The 26012-nt window shown below is 41.0% G+C and overlaps 2 protein-coding genes across 6 annotated transcripts in view; one reads left to right on the forward strand and one right to left on the reverse strand.

Moving 5' to 3' along the window:
- cut (homeobox protein, cut) overlaps positions 1-19967 on the forward strand; it is a 111291-nt gene extending 91324 nt beyond the window's left edge. For 2 of the 5 annotated variants that reach the window (XM_066731671.1, XM_066731672.1), the window contains exons 4-9: positions 3337-3655; positions 5739-7013; positions 13206-13560; positions 13749-14406; positions 14492-14765; positions 14992-19967. In XM_066731671.1, the coding sequence (XP_066587768.1) occupies positions 3337-3655; positions 5739-7013; positions 13206-13560; positions 13749-14406; positions 14492-14765; positions 14992-16730 (4620 nt within the window). In that variant the 3' untranslated portion in view covers positions 16731-19967. The remainder of the gene's footprint in view (positions 1-3336; positions 3656-5738; positions 7014-13205; positions 13561-13748; positions 14407-14491; positions 14766-14991) is intronic. The other 3 variants (XM_066731674.1, XM_066731675.1, XM_066731673.1) reach the window with 3 other exon arrangements.
- A 954-nt stretch (positions 19968-20921) lies between these two features.
- On the reverse strand, positions 20922-25750 carry LOC136776064 (novel acetylcholine receptor chaperone). Its single transcript, XM_066731400.1, has 4 exons — positions 25328-25750; positions 24251-24389; positions 24040-24146; positions 20922-23958 (listed from the first exon to the last, which is right to left on the reverse strand). The coding sequence occupies exons 1-4, from the start codon at positions 25436-25438 to the stop codon at positions 23845-23847; spliced, it is 471 nt and encodes a 156-aa protein (XP_066587497.1). The 5' UTR covers positions 25439-25750; the 3' UTR covers positions 20922-23844.
- Positions 25751-26012: the final 262 nt, after the last annotated feature.

Here is a 26012-nt window from a genome sequence, read left to right on the forward strand (position 1 = left end):
GGGGTAAGTAAGTGCGAAGCAGCTAGAGACGTGTGCGTGAAGATTGATTATACCACGGGAGAAAATGTGATCAATAGCTCGACAAACAAAGGGCCTCGACGCCTATAATGCAAATAGCAAAAATCACGAAGGATTGTAAGGGGCTCGTTACGGGGTGCGGGCTAAAGGGCTTGCGAACTGCCGGTCAAGAAACAATGGCCACGCGTGCGGTCAGCAGGCGCCTATTCACCCTTTCTATTCTCTCCCTCTTCCCCCTGTTCACCAAAGGATCTTCAGCCATTTTTTCTTCCTCCATCGTTTTTCATCTTAACTTGTTGCAACAAGCCGCAATAACGATCAAAACGCGACCTTGCTCTCTTCCATTCACGCACAATCCTAATTCTACTTTTCGTTATACACGTCTCAATTTTGTATCCTCTGTACATGGCGCGTCGCAACCATCGATCAAGCCACGCTTCTTTTTACCCGCTACATCTTTCCAAAACATTGGCTAAGCAAAACTACCGATCGCTATCTTTACCCTTAGGAGCACCGATGTTCCAAAATCTCTTGCAGTTATTTCAAATTATTCGAAATAATGTTTCAATACTGACGATAAAATTATTTTTGAATATTCCTTGTCCCATGGACATGGAGCTATATATTTTCAGTACCGATGTGTGTGGTTATTAATACTATCGATATTCCAATAAAGAAACGATGAGCTATAGGGTCAATGACCTTTCTATCTACATTATTCTTATTGTAACACGTCACTGGTAAAAGGTACGCGTGTATATATTTAGATAGCACTCAGAGAGGAAAATATTTATTTATGCGAATAAAGTATATAGAATACATTTAAATAGTATATATATATATATATAAATTAGTGTTTATTCGTGTACGGAATTTAGCGTGTTTCTGGGTATAGCGTAAACGTATTTCATTGTGTCAAAGTGGTACGGCGTATTTATGGCAGTTCCCGATCGGTGGGATGTTAATTCCACCTGTCCTTCGGCTCAGGTTTCCCTTGGCGATAACCTACGCCATTGGCGCTAATGGCGAGCATTATTACGAGCGATCGCGCGGCAACTTTGGAAACTTAGCCTGAGCTTCGACCCTGCCTGCCTCCCCAGTTGTATCGAGTCTCAATGCGTACTTATACTTATTGACATCAGCTTCGTACACCCGCCCGTATACCCGTACTCATTTGTGCATGGCGTAACTATACTATATTGACCTGTAACTCCTACTACTCTCAGTCTCCGTACCTATACGTGCGGTACATGTGTGCGTGCGCATGGAAAATTGGATACGTATACTTGGGGGTACGTGGCATCAAGAGAAAAGTAACTTCTTTTAACATACCGTTCCATCGATTATAGACAAAGTGGAGGACAATCGACAGGTAACTCGATAAATAAACTAACGAATAAAAATGTACAAGTTGCCACGTGCGTCAAGGTTCTTCGACCACGTGCCAGGTATACGCTGGGTTGGCTGACTCGTGCGGCTCGCAGGATACGAGAATGCTGATAGCTCGTTCGCGTCGCAGACCGTAGTACGCAACTGGTGCGTGTCAAGGCTGCGTTGTACGGTGCGGACCATAACTCTGACCTGCTTAAAACTAGTCGAGGAAAATTATTCACGTCGAAGCTATAAGTCCACTTTCTTCGAAAAGAGAACAGAGAAGAAGAAACAAGTGTTGGATATTAGCTTTGTATTTTACATATACATACTATATTGGGGTTGAGCGAAGGGGAAATTCCAAATATTTATATAGAAATCTTGAAATTATCCGTGAGAGAGAGAGAGAGAGAGAGAGAGAGAGAGAAACTTGGGTATTTTGGATAAATGGAATATCAGTTAGGGAAACCGATGAATATACATTCATCTGATGCAGGTGGTCTACCGGAAAGTGTGAATATGGTAAATTGAAGCCTCGCTCCTCAATTAACCCCCGGTATGGAAGAGGAACGATGCATCGACGAGAAAAAACAATTGATAGGATCTCGTTTCACATCGCTCGCTGCACCATGCACCGCGTTTCCACCGCATTCGGTTTTAAAATCGTTTCACCCTCCCTCTCTGTTTTACTTTCTCCCTCTCTCTCTCTCTCTCTCTCTCTCGCTATCACCCCTTTCATTCTCTCTCCTCTTCAGTGGCTTATTTTTCATCTTTCTCCTGTGTCTTCTATCGTTTTACCCGCGCTTATCACTCCTCCTATCTACCGATCCCGCCTCTCGTTCCACACGAGCATCATACGAAGCTCAGTTGGATAGATTTCGAGAGGCTTGCAATTCATCGCGATGAATTGCAGTTCAATGATAATACGGTGGTAACTCTTTAATAGATTCATTTTGCACATCTAAATTATACGATTTAAAATCCAATGAACGCACGCGAATATACTGCTACGATTCATTGAATCTCGGCGGATAAACCGAAGATTTAGAAATATAATCTTCGGTAATAGATAATATTACAGAATAGCACCGATATAAACTATCGATAAAAGAGTTTAAATTCTTGCGTGCATGGGGTTAAAATGAAGATTAAAGGAATATATTGGAAGATTATTCGTACTTGTGCAGGTTTGAACGATGAATTGACAGAGCTATATATTCTCCGATTCCGGTTGCTCGTGTGATGAGCCGGTCGATTAGCTGTCGACAGCCGTCATGAATCGCTAATGAAGCGACGATGGCTACTGGTAGAAGCGATTTAAACGGATTGTAGGAACGGTGTAGGGACCGAACCTTACGCAAGTCTTAATCCGCCGTAATTAAGTTGGGCTCTGCGCGATTTAAAGTCATCCCTTTTGAGCCGAGAAGCTGGCATCGATTCGGTATATATTCCCGATAAAATTAATAAAGAGCTTCTGGTAAGCTTCTTAGCAGGTTCGGTTCAAGATAAACGATGCTCCGGTAGATTCGGTGGAAAGCTAGGAAGGATGGTAGGAAGGTATAGGAAGGAAGGAAGGAAGGAACTTTCCGCAAATGCGATTCCTTATTTACGCTTAATATACGAGAATACGCTCTGCTTATGCTTAACAGCGTCGAATTGATTTTACGACGAGAACTATGCAGATATTATTATTAAATACACTAGCGATGGTGGTTATTAGCTGTACCGGTAATTGCTAATGCACACGCTGCTACCCCAGCCAGCTGCCTCACTTAATTGCAATTATTGTCACGGCAGCTTCTTAATTTGCCTGACGATAATAACCTTGTCATGACTTCTTTGCCTGTCATTTCGCTCCGCGCAGACACGAGACAGCCTTGCGTATTTATCGCGAAACTCCACCGTTTCGGTCCTCTCTTTAACAAACCGCATTATTCTTCTTTACAGATCAGTAAATTGGTCGAGGAAGTATCCAGGCTGCAGACAAGCCTGCAACGTCTCCAAGAGACCAGCTCGCAGGCAACAGCACGCTTGGAGGAGGAGCTAGAGGCACGCAGGCAGCATATCAACAGGCTGGAAAGTAAATTGGAGAGACAGAGGGACTATGACGATTTAAAACGTGAAATTAGCGTACTTAGATCGGTGGACCTCTCGCAAATACCAACCGGCGAACCTGGCAAGAGTCTCGAACATCTTCTCATCGAACGTACGAAAGCGTTGCAACAAGCAGAAAATCTCAAACCACCCAGCACGCCCGATACGCTCGGTAAGTCCACTCTCAATTTCTTCAAAGCTCTTCATCGTAAAGAAATATTAATCGATCGATCGATTCACACTATTGCCATCAAAATGCTCGAATTCGAGTTTATCCTAGCGCTGTATGAAAATTTCATTAAAATTGAGTAAATATCGTAGCAAAGATCGCGATAGTGTGAATTACGTCATTATGCTCTGCTAGATTGCAGAAATTTTCCAAGTTAAGCTTAGGGTGGCATTGAGAGACGGGAAATATATTAACGGCACCCTATAATTTAATTATTGCTTCAAACTCTAACACTGTTTCTCTGTGATCTTCGGTACCCGACTCTCTCTCTTCGAAGCTCCGTCGATGTGAGCTCGATATTTGCAGATATTATAAATATATACATATATATATATACATAATAAAAATGTAATAAGAAAATGACACGAGTCACACAACGCGACCATAAAAATGCATTCAATGAACGAGGGATGACTAAAGGGCTTACTCCCGAACCAACTAAAATTAATCTCGATGCTTGCCAATTTGTTCGCACTTTCCTTTTACATTTTGCCCATTTTCTAACGCTCTCTCTTTTCTCTACTCTTCCCCATCCTCTTTCTCTCTCTCTCTCTCTCTCTCTCTTTGTCTATCGCTCACTGTGTTTCCGTTTCATTGTTTTTGTTCTATCTCTCTACTCTCTGCTCTTTCACTCTTCTCTCTCTCTTTTTTTTTTTTTTTTTATTATCTCTAAACCTTTCGTAACGTTATATAGATAATCCCTGTCTTGTATCTGGTCAAATATATCCGATTCTCTGTCTCGCTTAGGCTGCACTTTTACCATGTCACTCACTTGCTGGCAGTATGTTTACTCATGAATGTACTAACTCGATCAAGAACACGTTAAGTCACTGTCGTCCACCAAAGACTTTGCGCGATCCTCCACCAAAACCCCCTCGCCTCTCTTACCCTTTCGAATCCCCACACTCACTATCCTCAGCCCAATACCACCCAACCACTCGTATACTCCGAACCCTCGAGTGCCACCGATCCAGACGTTCACCGGGCGAAACGAAAACTAGAAGCACGCAAATTTGCGAAAGATAAACCAAAGATCCACCAGGGACCGGTATATTATTTCTAAACGGAGTTTGTTATATATGTACGAATCGATCGAGGCAGTACGCGATATATAAGCGAGATGTGCGATGTATGCATAAAAACAGGCGACACTGCAACACGAATTCCACTTCCGAAACGAACAAAAAAAACTTTCATATATATATATACATATATTTTATAACGTCGGTCTTACTCAGTCCTATCATCCTCATACTGGTTCACCTATTCTTGTCGCGCGGCTTATTATTATCAGTACAATTTTTTTCTACCAGACAAAACTCTGATCTGTATAGATGGAATTCATTTTTTTTTCTTTTGGTTCTTTTCAGGACCTCACTCACTCTTGTGTAATTATTTTTACGTTCCTACCTTTGTTTCGTGAAAATCGAACACCAACTATATATATATACTATTTAATATTCATGGCGACACAAAGTATAGCCTGTTTTCTTGTAATTCTTGTTTCGACGCAAGGAATTTTTCATTAATTCAGTTTTGTAGACTACTCTACAGTTTTCCTCCTGTTATTCTGGGCATGTCGTTCCTCGTTCGTGCTCAATGAGTGCGTAATTTTGACCTTGACGAAGCATCGAAAAAGAGAGTCGCCATACATACTATCATCATTACGAATGTGATTAATAAAAGCTACGTGTAATGAAGATCAACTGGCATTAAAGTCAGGTAGAAATGCGAGCACACATTCTCTCTTTGTTTCTTTTATTTGCATTAATGTGGATAGTCATATTCAGTGTACCTAGATTTAAGGTAAAAAAAAAAAAGAGTAAAGTTTACTCGTCGATTATTAGTTTAAAGCGATTGTTTCTGGTACTCTGTGCAAAAAACAAAGCAATGATTAAGTAGAAAAATGGAAAAAAAGAAAGGAAGAAAGAAAAATCGGTAAAAATGTTAGAAAAAGAAAGACGCAGTGCAATTTGTGTCGCGTACGATCGTGTTGACGGGGTCCCTGTTTTTTTGGTGGTTGCAGGTGGACTATCGTCACCCCTGCAGCGCGCCACAACTGCCTCGCCCCACGGGGTCGGAAGTGTTGCACCGTCGTCCCTCGTGTCCTCCCAACAAGCAGCACCGTCGCTACCGCACGCGACGGTGTCTCTCCCATCACGTTCCACTCCAACCCCATCGTCGGCCACCTCAACGGCGTCAAGCCTATTATTCCCGCCACCACTCCAAAATGTCGAGACTTTCGGCTCCTTCCTTGGCGAGGAGATTGTCGCAAATTGGAGGCGGACATTGGAGCGATCTATCATGAGTCAGCAACAGCAGCAGCAGCAACAACAGCAGCAGCAACAACAACAGCAGCAGCAGCAACAACAACAACAACAACCATCCCAATTGTCGCAATTAGCCCAGCAACAGCTTCAACAGAGCCAACCGCTTCTAGGTCTGCATCCACCCAGCACGCCCAGTAGTCTAAATCATCTTCCTTCACCGACAGATCCATCATCGACTTCCAACACGCCCGTAAAGTCAACCACCCCGTTAGGCAACACTCCGCTCAACAGTGGACTCGATGCATCGGAAAAGGCACCGACTCCCGTCTCGGGTCACGAAACACCCGCACCCCCGACGCCCTCCTCCACGGTCGGAGGACTAACCTCTCCGCCGAGCGGCTACCAACCAGCCACGTCCGTCGGCGAAACCACCACCTCCTCCGCGTCCATCTCGATCAACGGAAGCGGCAGCATCACGGCCAGTGGCCTGCCCGTTGTGCCGCCCTCGAAAAGCCCCGCTGACCAAGAGTCCTGCATCAATAACAATAACAACAACAACAGTCACCACCTCACGAACAACAACAGCATCGGTAGCCTCAGCGTCCTCGACACTCTCAAGAGTCCCTTTCGCTTCGACGACCGGACGCATCCTTTTCGATTCGGCGACGAGTTTGGCGCAGCTGGGATGGCCGGCAGACTCGGCGAGTCCCTCATACCCAAGGGTGACCCCATGGAGGCTAGACTGCAAGAAATGCTGCGATACAACATGGACAAGTACGCCTCGCAGAATCTCGATACTCTCCACATCGCGAGACGAGTGAGGGAGCTCCTCTCCATACACAACATCGGTCAGAGACTCTTCGCCAAGTACGTCCTTGGGCTTAGCCAAGGCACGGTTAGCGAGCTCCTTAGCAAACCGAAACCATGGGACAAGCTCACCGAGAAAGGTCGCGACAGCTATAGGAAGATGCACGGCTGGGCCTGCGACGACAATGCCGTCATGTTGCTCAAATCTCTGATTCCCAAGAAAGGTGAGTGCCCACTCTCTTCCAATTTTCTCTCTTTCCATTCCTCTTTATATATTTCTTCAGTTTTCTCTTCGTATCATCAGCGATTTTGTGCCGATTTCCAGATGAGACGAACAGCGTTTTACACCACGTACGATAATAGCCACGGACGTACTCGTCACTTGGTTTTCATCCAATCGTTCCAATCGCGCGTCTCGACTATGTATAGCTTAACAAAGAAACTTGTGCCTCTCGATCTCAATTTCTTCGCCTTGCACTGCCAATAATCCATCTCCCAAGACTTACTAACAACAAGCTGTCAGAAATAACCCTTTTGGCTATGGATTTGTAGTACGGTGCTTTTCTATCCATTTACTGCATTCTGAGAAAACTAACCTCTCTCTCATCTCTCTCGCTCTATCATCTAGCTCTTTCTCTCTCTGTCTCACACACAAATACATCTCTCTCTGCAAGTATCGCAAAATCTTGAAAACAATATGGATGATTTTGTGCAAGATACAAATCTGAAAATGCGTTGGTGACATCGTGCTTCGAGAAACTGATGTTTTAGATGAAACTGGGACAGCAGAGTGTCTCAGTCAGAGTCACGGTTTAATCGTTGACACAAAAGATTGAAATGACCGACCGCAGCGATGAAAAGTGAAATTGGTACGTCAATACATTTCGAAACGCGTTATCCACGATTGCTACGTACCGATAGAGGGTTAGACTCTGCCTTTTCTTTTTTTTTTTTTTTTTGTTTTGTTGCAAATATTAATATCAATTGAGAAGGATGTTGGTTCAGCCTCATAATGGGGTATTCTTTATTGACGTCCGGTACGCGAAAATAATGCGTATAAAATATTCAGTAATTCAGGCGGGACGTTAATGTAGTGACACACAGGCGTCGCGCATCAATGGATTGTCGGTTTCCGTCGGATCTCGGACAACGATAATCACAGGCGTTGCACCAGGGTAAACGTGAGTAGCGGTTATGCCAGGGGCAAGGGAGGGGGAGAGAGGACACGTTCGTGCCGAGCCGCAAACTATTCAACTACCTAGGAAATACCGTGACAAAGATTACAAGGGTCGTCACATTTCTCAATAATGTGGTCCAAGTACACCGCCACGAGTTCATCATTTATTAACTCCACCAAAGAGATTATGTGTGTACAGATATATATATATGTATACAACATAAATTTGTTATTATTCGTAAAGTTTAAAACTGTGTGGAGAATATTTTCACAGGCAATAATTAGTATTGATACAGAGGGTGCAGCGTCTTTAGTAAAGCTTCCCACAGGTATGCTTTAATTGTTAATGATTGCGGTTACCGGGATTTTCTTGTAGACCAGAGGTAAGAGGTCTTCATGAATGGGATAAATAAACTCGGAGCTTTGTTAGAAACTTCCATAATCAGTGGTGATTTATGGGCAAAAATCAGTGGCTTTATTCGGGTTGAAAGGCACCGCCTAACGTCGGCATGGTATACGCTATATGTATATGTATACAAGCACCGGGCAAGATAAGTTCTCGCCCGCTAAATACCTGGCCTAACGACTTATTACGATATAGACAGACGCGAGTTGCCCAACCATGCCTGAAGCCGACCTGTCGTTAAAGGCTTTATTGTGTCGAGGGAACGACTTGCGATTCGCGCATTTATCATCTGCGTGCCCGAAGACACGAACCATCTGACGAGATTCCAACGAGATTATTGGCTATCGCTGAATCCACCAACAATTTGCAGATGTTTCGCTCAATAAACACTCGCCTCGTTATAAACGCATTACATTCCCTCATCGATTCTGTCCGTCTGAAACTTTACTTCGATTATCAATGATTATACTGTTTAGTGCATTCTTATAAACTTTTAATTTTACATTCGGTGCACGGTATTAATCTTTCTACGAATTACACTGCAAAGTTCTCAAGTAAGTAAATCTTTGCTCGCGCGCGCTGGTCGCACAGCGTACTCGCTCGATCCCCGTTTGTTATTGTTTCGCGCTCGGAACAACAGAATTGACCCAAGCACGCTGGACTACTGTTCCAAGAGCAACGAACGACGAGATTATCGTAATAAAGATACTTGGTCCGGATCCAAGTTAGTTTAACGTCCTAAGATTTTCCTTTTGTATTCCTGGATAGACTTAACACTGTTTTTTCCCCCAATATTGATATTCCATATGCAGAAGCCTATAAAACTATAGAATTTAGAGCTATTTTCATACACACTGGAATAACTCGTTTCTGTTTATTATTTATCAGCGAAGAGTTCGCGCGATGATCGAATCGTTATAAATCTGTGGTTCGTCGACCTTGCGCGGTATGTGATAATAATGAAAATGAAGATAGTCCAATCTCGACAGAGGTCTTCGACGATACAGCCGTCGGGATGAATGAAATAAACATTGATAGAGAAATAAGACGATTAGTGTGTGTGTGTGTGTGTGTATGTGTGTGCGCGCGTGACAAATTTATTTGAAGAATTAATAAATAAAAAATTGATAGATGACGAAACGAGTTTCTTTTGGTGAAATAAATCGTAACTGTATTATCGTGGTTTTTTGCACGAGTGTTACAGCCTATATCTATTATATATTACAATAAGTTTTCCCTAATTGGTTCGCGAAGGATAAATTTGGGTGCAGTCCCTGCACAGAAGGAGCCAAGGAACCTTGTATCGACGATTTCTACGGAGTCGATACGTCATATATCTCAACGTCAGTTAAATGTATTACAAGTCGTGTGCTGCAGTTTCCCTGCACCACCCTCACAGCCATAGGCGGGCAAGCCCGTGTACGTTTACTATTGCATCCATCGCAAACGAGTTTCGTTCATTAGTCAGGCTACTTGTTTTTATACTGATTTTATCAGCTTTTCCTTACCTATATATATATATATATATATATATATATATATACTCTGTGTTGTATATACATGTAAACGTGTTAAATATTATATGTATACGAATCTATTCAGCACTTGGTACGTAAACTGCAGGTAACCAATAAAACATTCGTGTGTAACACGTGAAAACCTTCTAGCCAAATATGATTGCGCGTGAAAATATATTCAGATATTTATCGGTACTACACGTTAGCAAGTATGAAATAGATGATTAATTACAAGTTAACGTGGAGAGAATGAAAACCTCGTAATGATCTGTGTTAGCCTCATTTATTAACGGCAGGCGTGAAATAGAAATATGATGTGGAGAACGAGAGAGAGAGAGAGAGAGAGAGAGAGAGAGAGAGAGAGAGAGAGAGAGAGAGAGAGAGAGACTAAGAGAGTGTATACATTCAACTGGTAAGATCTTCAGTGCATCATTGCTTATTGATTTATTTGATTACGGTATCGAAAATTAAGGCTGCAGCACTCGGACTTAACAACTTTAATTTTTTAAGCCTTCGGCTAATAATGCAACGATGCTGTTATAGTCGCGCATTTTTATGTATATTAAAAAGATTGCGCTAACTAAGAATTTACTGCACTATTTTGTCGGCGATTTACACGCGAATTAGTTTTTCGCAAGTTACAATCTATATCAGGAGTATTTAGATGAACGTTGTAGACAGAGGGCATAACGAGTACGCGCTTTCCATTAGGCGCAGCAGCGAGCAACAATGGCCACTTTTGCAGGTATATTCTGAAACATTGCAATCAGGAATTCATTTCGCGCAACAATCAGTAAGTTTCCAAAGCGACACACAACCGAGTTCTCATGAAATCGTGCCAGATTTTGCAACAAGCTATTGTAAATGTTGCTGATCCGTTCACAGCTCACATGTCTTAACCGGTTTTATATAGACGGCCGACTATTATCTTACGCATTTCGGAAGAATCTCTACTTAATTAGTAGTTCATTGCTTGCATTGATCAGTCGAGATAAAAAGTAATTATTTTTTATATATATTTATTTATAAACTAAGGGTCTAGATTGTGTGGCACAGTTTTCCATTGTCTAAAATTTTCAAATATTTTGCAATAAAATCAGTTAAATGTACAATAAATACAGCAGCATCGCTCGCTTGAAATTCTTGTGCATTTGTTTAGGAAAGCGAGCCTATCTTGAAATACGCTACGAAGCAAATTGATTTAAAGGCGCAAAGAAAACGTTGCTGTTCGTGTACTTGGTTTTGAAACAATTTAACGAGGATAAAGTCAACGCGAAATACGGTTTCCGTTCGGTTGCTTGCGTGTGTAGAAGCAGCTCGTATTTAGATAGCTCCCATTGTTCCACATGCATACAATTGTTCTTTGAAAATCTTTCCCTCAGTCAATTTTTTATAATTGAGTTTTGCCGCTGAACGTGATCCAGAGTAAGGACGAACGAGCCGTGACGTTTCGTCATCGGATCTGAACGCGAAAGCTTCGTCCTGAGATAGACGCACGGCCTGATTTGATTATTATTTCTAACGCGGAAGACTGCAGAGCATATGTAGAATCGATTTCTGTTTAGAGACAAAATTTTCATTGGAAAAGTTGATTTATTTTTGCGACTAAAACTCTTTATTCGTATTTTTGTTTGTTTGTTTGTTTTTTTCGAGCACTTGTTTATAGCTCGCACAGTTTGACGAAATATGAGATAAATTCGAATTATGCATGCGTAAAATTCCTACGAGTGTATCATCGTAGAATCAGAAAATTTACGTAGAAACAAAGGTTTAGGAATAATCGGCATAAGCTGATTTTATCGCTACAGGGTTAATAATAAAAGTTCGTTAGCAGAGAATTGAAGGCTCCCCTTTACGTTTGAAAGGGCGATGAGAATCGTTAATACAAGACGAAGTTTGTTGGCAGTGGATCAAATGTTGAGATAATATGCACGGTGCGATTCCAAATTCATAGTACATCCAATCACGTAACATTCAAATCAGTATATTTAATTTTTTCCTTTCAAAGTGTTCTTTCTCATCTCTCAAATTATCTTTCAATCATAGCGAAGAGCACACTTGCCTTCTGTAATAAGCTTTCTTCGATCGAGTCTCCTGATTTGGTATATAGTATCCAAGAGCAAAGACCAGTAGATCTAGGAGGCCGCACGTTTTTCAAATAAAAGAAAAGTCGATGTACGTGCCAAGAACTTATGAATAAGCTACTTGTGATTCTAAGCGTGTTAATGCCACTGCTTGACTTATGACAAATTCTAAGATTTATCTCTATTAAAAATATGTTGTAGTATATATATACACTCTCGTGGCAAACTTTTTATTGAAAATTTATCAAAGGAAGGATCAAAATTTCATTGGAAGAGTCGAGATTTGGTACAACTGATACTTGTACACGTTGCTATAGCATTGGTTATAATGACAATAAAATAAAGAGAAAATGTAAGATGAATATCAGCTTCCAACTCCGAGTTAAGAATAAATATTGAAAATTGGCAACATTCAAGATACTCTCTGTATTACATTGGTTTTATAGGTACACTATTATAGAATATTTTCCAGTATTTGTTCTCGGAAAACTAATGAAGGGTGAATAGTCATAACCTCTGCGATATCGTGTTCTACCCTATAGAGCAATCAAAGTCTTGATCGATAGTTCACATTTGTCTGAATCTGCGGATGATTGGTCAATTATACTGTAAGCACGTAAAAGGACTACTCTCATCCTTCGTTCGGAACAAGACCGCAAGGGTGAAGTCCAAAAGCGGATATTTTAATCATTCGCCAACGAGCCTACGCGTACAATCCTCGAATTTTCTTCCTGTCCTTATTGAGGGGACACTCCTAACGTCACAGCTATCGTTATCTAGTAGCCAGTCTATGTTATATATATATATATATAGTATGGACAAAAAATCAAAAATATTGTCGTTATTCCGTTGGATTTCAATGAAAAGTCGAGTGTGCTACGGCGATATTGTGGCGAATAAACCTGTTTGGTGTTGTCCTTGCAAAATCGCTGATTGAATAGAAAGAAAGCGTTTAGTTGGAGCTACTTTATAAAGAACCGAATAATTATAGCGTGTGATTCGTAATTTTTCTATTTCACAAATCTCGATATACGAGTTAACGAATCCAATCGCTAGCCAAGTTCCTTTCTGTAATATACAATCTTATATATAGTGTATATACCTAAACTTTATATGTATCATATAAAGTAGCTTCTTAACTTTTTAAAACTAATCATTATTCTCATGTGTCTTTCTACTTTTAAGATATCGAACCGAGTAAGAACGCACCACAAGTTGTGCCTCACCCATAGAGTATGTTTCAGGCAAGGAGCAAGGAATACCAGCATTCGCGCGAGGACCACAGGATAGTGGTCCACCAGATATAAGTGACGAGAGGTTGGCTCACATTCTCTCAGAATCGGGTCATCTGCAGATGAGGAGCGATCATGAGGTGTCGAATGATGCCGATAGTAAGAGCCCGAGTCGTATTGGCTGTCCGAGTCCATTTAGCAAGGACAGACTCGATAGTCAAAATAGGAGATTGAAAAAGTATGAGAACGATGACATTCCACAAGAGAAGGTTATAAGAATCTACCAGGAGGAATTGGCGAAGCTTATGGGACGAAGGGTGGAGGACATGCGTGGACCACGAGACTTTCCATCCAGGTAAGCTCTCCATGCTAGTTTTCCGGATAGCTATATATTATATATTATATCGAACATGTGCGTAGATATAGCGACGATCGCGAAACTCCATTGTTATGACTATTTTTCACCACACTCCGATCAAGCGAAAATGTGAAATTCCCCAACGAGTATTATAGAGGACAGCACGTGACCTCGATTAATCGTAGCGCGATGTTTCCGCATTTTTTCAGTGGGACCCAAGGCTTGCAGGGGATAGAGCGCACGCAGGAAGACATCAGAATGACCCTGGACGCTTACCATCGAGAGTTGCAGAAGCTGAATGCGGGAGGACCTGGGCAGAATCCAGCGTTGACCGGACTTCCGGGATTGCCCGGTTTGCCCGGGCTCCTGGCCCTTCAGCAGCAGGCGTTGCAGCAGCATCACTTGGCGACGAACGGTGGCGGTGTGCAAGATCTCAGTCTGGGCAAAACAGATCCTCGAAGCAAGATGCTGAATGGCGTGTCCGACGAGGAGAAGGAGAAGATGGAGGAAGCGATGAGACACGCCGGTAGCGCATTTTCCTTAGTTCGACCAAAGCAAGAAATATCAGGGCCCCAATCGACTCCAGGTGGATCTAGCGCTAGTTCACCATTGGGCAATTCCATTTTACCACCGGCTATGACTCCCAGCGAGGAATTCTCCAACGCTGCGGCGGCGAGTCCTCTGCAGAGAATGGCCTCGATCACCAATAGCCTGATCAGTCAACCGTCCACACCAACCCACCACTCAGCCAATCAGAGGCCGCTCAAAGCTGTTCTTCCTCCCATCACGCAGCAGCAATTCGATATGTATAATAACCTTAATACCGAGGACATTGTGAAGAGGGTGCGTAAAAAAGCAAGTTTCACTTTCCTAAATATCCTCCTTTCAGTAAAACAATATTGTTTTTATATTTGAACTTTGCGTACAGGTGAAGGAACAGTTGTCCCAGTATTCGATCTCGCAGCGTTTGTTCGGCGAGTCGGTGCTCGGTCTCTCTCAGGGATCCGTGTCCGACTTGCTGGCTCGTCCCAAGCCCTGGCACATGCTTACGCAGAAGGGCCGCGAGCCGTTCATCAGAATGAAGATGTTCCTGGAGGACGACAATGCGGTGCACAAGCTGGTAGCCAGTCAATACAAGATCGCCCCGGAGAAGCTGATGAGGACCGGCGGCTACGGCGGCCTGCCTCGTAAGTTTAACTCAGGTCAATATAGATGTTTTGTTATTTTACTATTCCTGTAGTTTGCAAGCTCAGCCATCAGAAATTTCAATGACGTCACGAGGTTTGCTTCTTCGGGAGTTTCTCCTTTCGACTCGATCCTCTCTCTCTCTCTCTCTCTCTCGTGGCGTCACTCGAGGCGAGCTTACGAACTATGACAGATCGTTGTCGAAGCTAATTTAAAACTGACTGACGATTCGACGAATTGCAGCATGCGGAACTCCAATGAAACCGATGCCACCGACGAAACTGGTCCAGGAGCAGCTTCAGAACGCGGCGAAGGCTCAGGCAGCCGCTCAGGCAGCGGCGCAGGCCGCGGCGCAGCATCAGCAGGAGAGTCAGATGCAGCTGGGCCCACCACAGCCGAGTCCGCAACTTCCGCAACTCCCCACGCATCCGCAACCACCTCCCCCGATGATGCTGACGCCTACCGGGCCCCACCACCCCCACGCACAGCTGAACATGCAAGAGTTGCAGAAGAAGCAGCAGCAGCAGCAGCAGCAGCAGCAGCAACAGCAGCAGCAGCAACAACAGCAGCAGCAACAGATAAGCCTGCACTCGCCGCATCATCAAATGACGCCGTCGCCGCTTCGCGGACTGCATCCTCACATTTCGCCGAGCGTCTACGAGATGGCTGCGCTCACCCAGGATCTGGATACGCAGACCATCACGACGAAGATCAAGGAGGCCCTGTTGGCCAACAACATAGGTCAAAAGATCTTCGGCGAGGCGGTTCTGGGCCTGTCGCAAGGCTCCGTTAGCGAACTGTTAAGTAAACCAAAGCCCTGGCACATGTTGAGCATAAAGGGACGCGAGCCATTCATCAGAATGCAGCTTTGGCTGTCGGACGCTCACAACGTCGATCGACTGCAGGCACTGAAGAACGAGCGCAGAGAGGCTAACAAGAGACGACGCAGCAGTGGTCCGGGCCACGATAACAGCTCGGATACCTCGAGCAACGACACCGCGGAATTTTATCACGCGGCGTCACCCGGTTCCGGGCCGGCGTCGGCGAAGAAGCAGCGGGTCCTCTTCTCGGAGGAGCAGAAGGAGGCGTTGAGGCTGGCGTTCGCGTTGGACCCGTATCCGAACGTCGCCACCATCGAGTTCCTCGCTGGCGAGCTGGCGCTCTCCTCGAGGACGATAACAAATTGGTTCCACAATCATCGGATGAGACTGAAACAGCAGACGCCTCACGGACAACCGGAGCCGCAGTCACCGAGGGAGCCGGGGCAACCTTTCGATCCGGTGCAATTCAGATTGCTGCTGAATCAGAGATTGTTGGAGATGCAGAAGGAGAGGCTGGGTCTTGGCAACGTACCACTGCCCTACTCTCCCTACTTCAATCCGAATCTGGCCGCTCTGGTGGGCAACGCGTTGAAGGAGCAATGCTCCGGTCTGGACTTGTCCATGAACTCGCTGAAGAGAGAGTTGAATCAAGAGTTCGAGGAGGAGGACGCGGAGGATGCCATGAGCAATCTCGGTAGCGAGGACTCGGATGGCTCCGCGGGGAGCATCAAGAGGGAACCGACGGAGACACCGGCGCCTACGATCGCGAGGTCCAATCGTAGGAAGCCGGCGGCGCCTCAGTGGGTGAATCCGGAGTGGCAGGAGCCAGCGAGAACTGGTGACGAGGTGATCATCAACGGGGTGTGCGTGATGCAGACGGACGATTACGGTGTTAAGAGGGAGAACGAGGAGACCGTGAGAGTGGAGCCTACTCCAGTCCAAGATAGATACGAGGAAGACGCTCAGAGCGACGTGTCCTCCGTGTCCGGGAACAACGGAGCCGATCGCGACAGTCCGATGCCCAGTCCGAAGTCCGGTCAGAACAGTCCGGCCTCCTGTCCGAGACCACCCTCGGCCCAAAAGTCCGCGCAACAGTCCGAATCCGGCGACTGTCCGAAGGACGTCGTGAAGCACGAGCCCGATGAAACGTGGGACTATTAGGGGAAGCCACGTTGTTGTTCAGTTGGCCCGTTGTGCCTTCGCACCACTGACAATTGGAACACTGGTCGAAAGTGAGAGCCTTATTTCGTAATATCGAGAGGAGACCGATCGAGAGATACTGGTCCGACCAAAAATCGATGCTTCGGTGTACGTGTACGGTCTTACGAGGTCCGGGGACCCTGCTCCAATTAAGTTTTAAGCAAGCGATGAAAACCAGCTATAGGATTCGGTGCTTTCATTACCGAGTCCTGCCTACCGCTAGGGCATTATCATTAGAAGGGCTAGTGCACGATATATGTTCCAGGAACGTCGTACCCACGTAAAGTAGCGTACGGGACTGAGAATAGGAACGCCTGATCCTCGCGAAGAAAACTATAATAACGTAATCGTTTGGGAATTCGAGGGATCGAATTGAAATCAATCAAAAGAAACTGTCCGCAGAGTTTATGAGCGATCTCTACGACATTGGTATATAGGATGTATAGTGTGCTGGTGTGCGCAGCTTGCAGCTGAGCTATTATCATTTAAAGACTGTAATGCGACGAGAGGACACTTGATTCGCCGTTGCTCTCTCGTTGCGATTCGCTCGAAATTCGAGAGAACCCCGTTCTTCCTTTTCATTTTCCAGCGTAATATATTCCGTGCTGTCCTTGTTCGTTCGATTGGAGCCAGGGAGGCATGCATAGACGCGCAGATTGATCACGTGCACAGCGGGAAAGCGAAAAGGACTGGGGGTTCGCCATAGTGCAATCTCCGAATAACCAATTGTTAGATCGAATTATCATTAATTTTTAACAAAATTACGCGCCAAGACGAGCGCCTAATCATTATATCGCATAATTGTGATTCACGTTATTGTTTATACTCTCCTCGTCTGTCCCGTAACGTTTAAGCTGTTAATGTTATACACAATCCTCTCTCCGGTTATGTACTCCTTTATCCGTTTCGTTGATGCGCGTCGTATTTATATTATAAGGGAATTATGCCGCTCTTTTTCTGCTTTTTATTATCCGTCATCTATTTATAGAGTAAAGAGAGAATTTGAGAAAGAGAGAAAGAGAGAGAGAGAGAGAGAGAGAAAAGGGGGGGTCTCCCGTGCCCGTTACCAATGTTATTATCAGCGTTATTTTCATTATTAGCTATTATAATTTTATTGTCTTTGTATCGAGGATTTCCATTTTATCGGTTATAATCATTGTTCGCCGTCGTTGAGCGTCGATAAGATGATTGGCGAGTCGGCGCGTGCGCGGTATACCAAAAGAAAAGTGAAAAAAAACCTTTGAAACTATATCTGAAAATATCGTTCTTAGCTTTTTCTATTTTAACTAAAAATGTTGATGAAACTTGACGATTGGTGATGAAGATTATCAGTTACTACCAATTTATTGCCAATAATATCGATTGTATTATTAGGCTTATGTTATTATTAATATTTTATTGCTATTACGATAATAATCATTATTATTACGAGTATTTTATTATAATTAAAATTATTGCGATAACAATACGGCTTGTAAAGCCATTGTGATAGAGCTTATATGCGATGATAGCGAGAAAGGGAATGCGCGTGCGAAAGAGAGATGGAACGAATGAGAGTTTTTAGCCCTTATTATAGGACCGAAGCGAGAGAATAGCAGGTGGTATAACAATTGCTGTTGTGCGCTTTCTTAAGCTTGAATCTATGTAAATAATTGTACAAAATTATACACTTAAGAATATACGAATCAAAACGCAGAGACACACGCACACACACACGCACACACGCATACAGAAACAGCCACTCGTACATCTAGATACACACGAGCGAACACGAATCGATTAAAGAGAATACGTACACGTACAAGTCCTGTATATATATGTATAATTACCTAAAAATAATTTACTACACTTAAACCTCTCTAATATGCTATCGGTATAACGACGAAATATACACAATTATACAAAAACTGTATCGTACGATTGAACAGAAAAGGACAAACTCACGCGCATGCACGTACACACAACCAAGAATACACACACATAGTAGAGCAGCGTACAGCGCGAGCGACTGGAATAAAGTCTCGACACTCTCGAAAACGAGCGGCTCATGGCAAGAAACCACAACATAATATATAATAAATTAATGGAAATATTTAACGAGATAAAAGAAGGAATGTGGCAAAAGAATATAGTGACAGGATCGTTGAGTAACTTGGCGCGATGCGTATATAAATTTCTTTTCCGATTAGAGCGAGGATACAATATTTGGCCTATATTTATAAGCGACGCATAAACGGGAGAATATTATTATATAAGAAGGATTACTACCCTTAATATCCATGCCTAAAAGTTGAGCGATAAAAAAGTACGTAGTATGAATGAGCGCGCGAGTATAGAATGTGTGTGAGATACTTTGTTAAAGACGACAGATGGAGCGAGACAATGTTCTTCTCGACATTAAGAATCAAACTAGTATTTACCAGATTAAATTTTAATCTTCGATTAAACTCTAGTCCGCAGTTTAACGAGACAAACAGAGAAACTAGTGGAATAAAAAGGGAAAGAAGCCGTAAGCTACCTTTTGCGAGTTAGAAATCCGTGAGCGCAAGGGCACGATGAACAAACGCTATGAGACAGGGCATTTCAGAACAAAAGACCAGTGATCGATACATTTCTTTCTTCAATCTTAAGTTTCTTATAGTAGTTATAACGTTTAGGGATAGCAGCAAAGAGACGGTGTGAAATGCAGTATCAATGTACATATATACATATATATATAAATATATATATATATATATATATATTATAATACCTAAAATGAACATCTCGTAACTTAAAGACGTTTAAAAAAAAAAAGGAAAGCCGCCTACAAGGAGAGAAATTTTAAGCACGCACGGAGTCGAACTGCCTGACAATCGACGCGGACGCGAAATTCTTAAACGTCGCGACTATTCGTGTACTTCGTCGATAGTCCGTATCGAAGAGATACAAATATACATACATCGAATGTATTTTGAGCGAACGAAAGTACGAGTAGCAACGATGCGTGCACGTTAGAGCAAAGTTTCGAAGAGGAGAGGAATGGAGAATGTGCGAGGTATATACGCGGGGCATATGTATAACGACAAACGAATCATTGTAAGATTCGAGAGAGATGAGAGAAAGGCAAAAAAGAATAACAAACAAAATGTAGTGTTCGTGTGTGTGTGTGTGTGTGTGTGCGTATGTGTATGTGTGGTCGCGTGTGCCTGGAGCGCGTGCGTGCGTGGGTGGGTGGGTGGGTGAAAAAGGTATAATCGTACGAACGAATGAGCATTGAGAGAAAAGACAGAAAGAGAGGTAAAATACGCGATCTCAAAACCTGTAATACCAAACCAAATTATTTAAGATCACCTTAGCTTAATTCATCTGTTTCAATTTCTGACTGTCGATCTAACTGAGTTACGACCGTAGGATTTGCCGCAACGTCCACCTATTCGGTTTTCTCTATAACGACGTATAATTATACAAATGCATATTATAATAATTATTCGAAATTTGTGAACCTTTGCATTTGACGATGGCGTTTGCTTTGCAGATGTTTGCGGTCAAGACACTTGACTAATAAACGGGCGTATGGCGGATTAAAATTTCGTTTTTCGTCCATCGAACGAGCATAAATTATAGTTTTTTGTAGATATTAAATATAATATAGATAGTCGATAGCTTTAATTATTTAAACGGTACAGCTTTCAAACGAGAGCAAAGATCGATCGGTTCAAGGAAAGAGGATGTAATATAAAGTGTAATGCGTGCGGATATGCGAATGGTTATATAACGTTATCGATGGCAGAAGGAGAAAAATCATATCGTAAACCTAATAATGAATATTTTACAAAAAACGTAATTGTAGATAGACACACAAAAGCTATCGGAAACCCCCGACACATGAAAAGTAAGCGCATTTCTGATGCACTTATGCGTGGGCATGTGATCAAAAGAAACCATGAAAAGGACACTGTCATCCAGTAGTGAAAATACTGTATTTAAAAATTTAACTAAAGGAATAATCTATTGATTTATATTTCATTTCGGACTGTACCATAGCTTAAAGAGTATCATCCTGTACATTGCATAAACAACACGAGCACTATTGTTTTAAATTGTACGTTTATGATTATTATACGAAGATAAAAAAGAAATAAATAAGGTATACAAAATATTGAAAATATATAAATGATTCTTTGACATTTTTATTTAAACTACCTCCACTTTACCAATTGTTAATTCATATTTTTTATTCTCGTTCAATTTTCTCTCTTTCGAAGAAGGCCTCTTGCAATTTCTGCTCCTTTTTTGTAATTATATATCTGAAGATGCTTCTCAGAATTTAGTTTACTATATGGATGTTTATAAATCACTGTTTGTTCAAGCTGTATTAAATATCCGATATATTGATCTATAAATCTTTTCGTTATACAAAGAAAATTTCCTTAACCATACGCTGGAAAAAACATTGATTTCGTTATCATACTCAATAGATATAGCAAGAGTTATCTTGTTCTGGTAATACTTGGTCGTAGGTAAGATAAGGTTGCGACCTATCGTTGGTCGGTAAAAAATATATTTTTCGATAAACTGAAATTCTGCAAATGCTAAGTAACTTATATACGTAAGGTAAGTAAGCTCATATTTTCTTCGTTATAAGATGTTAATTAAACGAGCAAAAATGTGAAATCAAATAGCGATTGCAGTATAGTAAATTGGATTTTTATTTTTTCATGCATTCCTTTCGATTGATGTTCTACAAATTGTAGAAATTAAGACAACGCTCGATATAGGTTTCTTATCTTTTTCATATTACAGGACTATCAGGGAATATTCTTAGTTTATTAAAACTGCAAATCTTTGTAATCAATATAATTTTTATAGTTTCCCTATTTTTTATAGTAGAAAAGTACAATCACAAAATTTCCCAAGGTCCTATAAACGAATGATAAGATCAGCGTAACAGGAGAATGCGTAATTATATTCTAAATTTGTCATAGTAATATTATTTACATGTCTTATCAATCAATCCCCAAGGAGAACACATTTATTTTTGTGGCAGTTAGAGTCTTACGTTAAAGGAAGCGTTATCATGAGATTGCAATTATTTCAGATAAATGGGTATCCTTTACTAGCCTTTCAATGATTTATTAAATCATTGCTTTAAACTGAAGTTGAACTCTAACTTGTTTAGTAGTTTTGCTATTGAACATACCACCGATTAAACCATTTTTCGTGTTGTTACGAATAATATTAATAGCAATAATAAATATTTAATTGATACAAATTATAGAATACAGTAATACTGAACATATATTTCTTATCGAGATGAATAAATAATATTGCCACAACAATTAATGAACCAGTGATTTTTTCAAGGTCACTCGATATAGTAATATCCATTCTTACGCTTTAATAATTTACCTTAAATATTGGGCCTATGATCGTTACATTTTGTAAAAAGACTTTGTTCTATAAATAACACTCTAGCTTTGTAAATGAATTTCACCAGTAGTTTATAAAAATCTTGTTTTTTATTAGAAAAAAAATGATCGAGTGACTTATATAAAAATTTGATTTATATCTTGCACAAGTTTAATCCATATGTTATTGTTGGAAATTGATTTTATAAAAGGGAAATAAAAGAATTCTTGTCTAGTATGTGTACGTATACTCGCTCTAGTTTCTGATCCACTGGTTATCATCACTAACGCTGTGCTTACAATTTAACACGTTCGTTGCGTATGTCGTTTTCTACCAGGAATGTGCATGTCGCCCAGTGACGAAAATTACTCCTTTACATTTAATACACTAGTGTTTCTGCAGCATTCGATTGTCCGTATGTGGACTATAAAACTGTACATGCTTACCGAATCCACTGAAATAGTGTCGAGAATTTTTGCGTTGAACTGTACGAAGTCGTATGCGCTCATTGAAGGAAAAACTTAACAATGGACACTCTTTATACAGATGCTTATATATGTACAGTTTCCATAAAAACTGTACGTCAGCTAAAATGTTATTAACAATGAAGAGATATTTTACCGGTATTGATCAACAAAACTGAAAAGACGATCCATAATTGAAGTATAAGTAAAGCATAATAGAAGAAAGATATTCGAATAGTATACGAGGTCGTGAAGTACAGAGATATTCAATGGAAAAATTCACTAATAGAAAAAAATAAATCAATTTTAAACCTTTAACATGTTATAGGAATATAAGAAATATTTTATATGAGCGGAGCTGATCATCAAAACTATATTATGTCTTATAATTATCCGTCTCGATAAATGACAGGAACTTAGGAAATCGTACCTTGCAATCGCTGCAATAGATTTCTACCGTATACACAATAAATATTCAAGGATTGAATAAAGTTTCATGATTATTTAATCCCTTTCCGCAATTTATATATAAAGCACACGTTCCCGAGCATAAAAAAATAAACGCGTTGTTAGCAGAATAATTGCAAAAATGCAATTGGACAAGTGATTACAAAACATTGTGGATTTTGTCACCAAGAAATTATAAGAAAGAAAACAATTTATCTTTATGTAGCCTGTGCAGTAATTCTTACTTACCACAAAACAAGTCCAACTAGTCAATGTAATCACTACTGAGATTATAGTAGTCATAAACAACTCAGAATTGTAATTGCTTTATATTTGATGCAAGAAAAACATTTTTTGTTGAACACAGTGTTACCGATCAGTGGCATTAGCCTTGCGTTGAGGGATGCTAGAGTCGTCAATGGGCGACATGTCTTAATTAATAATTATTACATTTTGCTACAAAGAGCAAAAATCTAATTCCGGTTCGCGAAAAGGTTTCGACATTTTGTTACACAGTGAACGTATTAATGGAAGAACTTCAATTCCGATTATGTCAATATCATTATATACATAAATCGTTACACCCGCTGGTAATATGCGTTGAAATCACACGTACTCTTTTTTGATTAAAATCAAAATACGTGTCATTTTGTTCATCAAGCACTTGAAAGATTTCACGTCTATTAGAAGAACGTGCGAACACTCCGCTATTGTATTCATTTGGAGACTTTTGTTGTGCAAAGAAATATTGACCAATTTATTTTCGGTTTTGCTCAGTCTTGCTTCTTACTTTTATCATCTACACCATTCGACGTAATTGGCTGTGATTCCTCTCGTCTTAACTGCCAATCTATTACTAATCGACCCGTTAACATAAAAAAGAAAACCTGCAAAGTATTATTTTAATATTTTCATTTTTTTGCGAATTTCTTTTTTTAATACATATGAAAATAGGATTTAGTACTCACCAGCGCAGGGGCAATTCTTTCAAATTTATCGTTCACCATATAGTGCGAATATACAGCCATTATCATTAATAAAAGTAATATTCCATTTGATATATTTTTTACTTTATCTGAAAGAATTTGCAAGCGAATTAATTGATGGGAGTCAAATATATATATATATATATATATATATATATATATATATATATGTTCCATTGAAATATGTACGTACGATTTGGAACTAATGCCATTGCTAGTCCACATATAATTTCTAGTGATCCTACGACCCTTCGATACCATTTGCTAGGTACTTTGAAATCAAGGGTACCCGAAAGTGGAAAAACCTTGGCATATTTAACGTACTCCTTTCGCTGCAAATTAATTTAGCCGGGTTAATTATAATCGTATAAGTGTTTGAATGTAGGGCATAATGTTTTAAGAAACAGGAAAGCATCATTGAACAGTATCTGCAAATACAAGCGGCTTTCAATTTATATTAGAATGCAGCAAATCGTGCCAGAAATCTATTCTAAAAAACCCTACAATGCCATCGGCTGAAATTTCTTACATAACTTTATTGTTATACATAAAGAAGTCTAATATCCAAACAATTGTTGTACGTTCATTCTAATTAAAATCTCTTATCTGATGAATTTTTTATCTGGACTCAATATTTTAATAATGTTTATGCAGTGAACATGAACTTAATTCGACAATCCAAGTCTTTGATGTATAAACCTTAGTGAAAAGCGCTTTGGCGTTTCATCAAGACAGTAAATAAACTATAGCACCTTCATGATTCGCAATAGAAATAAATGCAAAAATAGAAACAAAAATTTACTGCTAACGCGGTACTTTTGGAAAAATCTATTTCTATTTATCAAAAACGACAGGACTGTAAATAAAGTCCTTGGTGTACAAAATAAAGGCTGAGAAACAAGGTTGAAGCTATTCATATCTTACCATCCATGACTGTCAAATCAAGACTTATTATATCAAATAAACTTTAAGTTGCAGACAATTTTTTTTCACGACTTTAAATATTTTATGTACTACCCTTGATAATACAAATAAACTTTACTTTTCGTCAGCCCGCATGGGTGTCTAGGAAATTGAGTCTCAATATTTATCCACGGTCGGATCACGTAAGTGCTAAAATTATCAAAAAATATATCTCTCGGTGATTCGACGAGTCTTATATTTTTGTAAAGCCGCTCTCTTATGTAATCCTGAGATTCGTAAATCAAGTAAATAAAAAGAAAAAATTAACACAGCATTATTACATAATATTCATAACATTTGCTCTTACCAGATCCTTGTGGAGATCCTTACTAATGTGGGAAGTTAGTTTCATGGTGCCAACAAATATGAAAAATATCCCAAGCAGTACGGAAAGAGACTTCAATACAATAGAGCCCATGTTTACCCGTGTTTCCGGCACGTTTCGAGCTGGAAGTATCGATTCGAAATACGAACAGCCAGTATCAGTAGCTGACAGAAGCTTTTTCAGCTCTTTTGTATATCGTGATAAAAAACCCCCGCTGGCTCTTTTATTTTCAAGTGAACATTTTCGATGTTTTCTATCGGAGCTAGTCGACTCGCGCGTGCGACACGACTAAATTAGATACACAGTCAAAGCACAACACAACGAGAGCAGGTAGTACCAATGAGAGCATCCATGTTTCGAAAGAGAGTAGAGTGTATGCTGCGTGCTACGCTCTTGGCTTGGCCCTCGGCTCGGCTCGGTCCGCTTCAGTATCGGAGCAAGGCGCAACGACGACGACGTCGACGGCGGCGCACGGGAGCGCTGCGTCGACGCTTAACGTCGTGCATGACGTCACCGTTACACTGCACCCAACTATCCCCTATTTTTTCTACCCTCTTTTCTCCCCCCTTATAGTCATTTCACTTGATTGAACGATAGGGACGAAGCAAACCAGAAATACAATGATGAAATATTTTGTACTAAAAATTCCCTTTTTTTTAAATCAAAA

The sequence above is a fragment of the Prorops nasuta genome, unplaced genomic scaffold (genome assembly GCF_024137725.1).
Source record: "Prorops nasuta isolate Cenicafe-Biocafe unplaced genomic scaffold, Cenicafe_Pnas_1.2 PNAS00009, whole genome shotgun sequence".
NCBI lineage: Eukaryota > Metazoa > Arthropoda > Insecta > Hymenoptera > Bethylidae > Prorops > Prorops nasuta.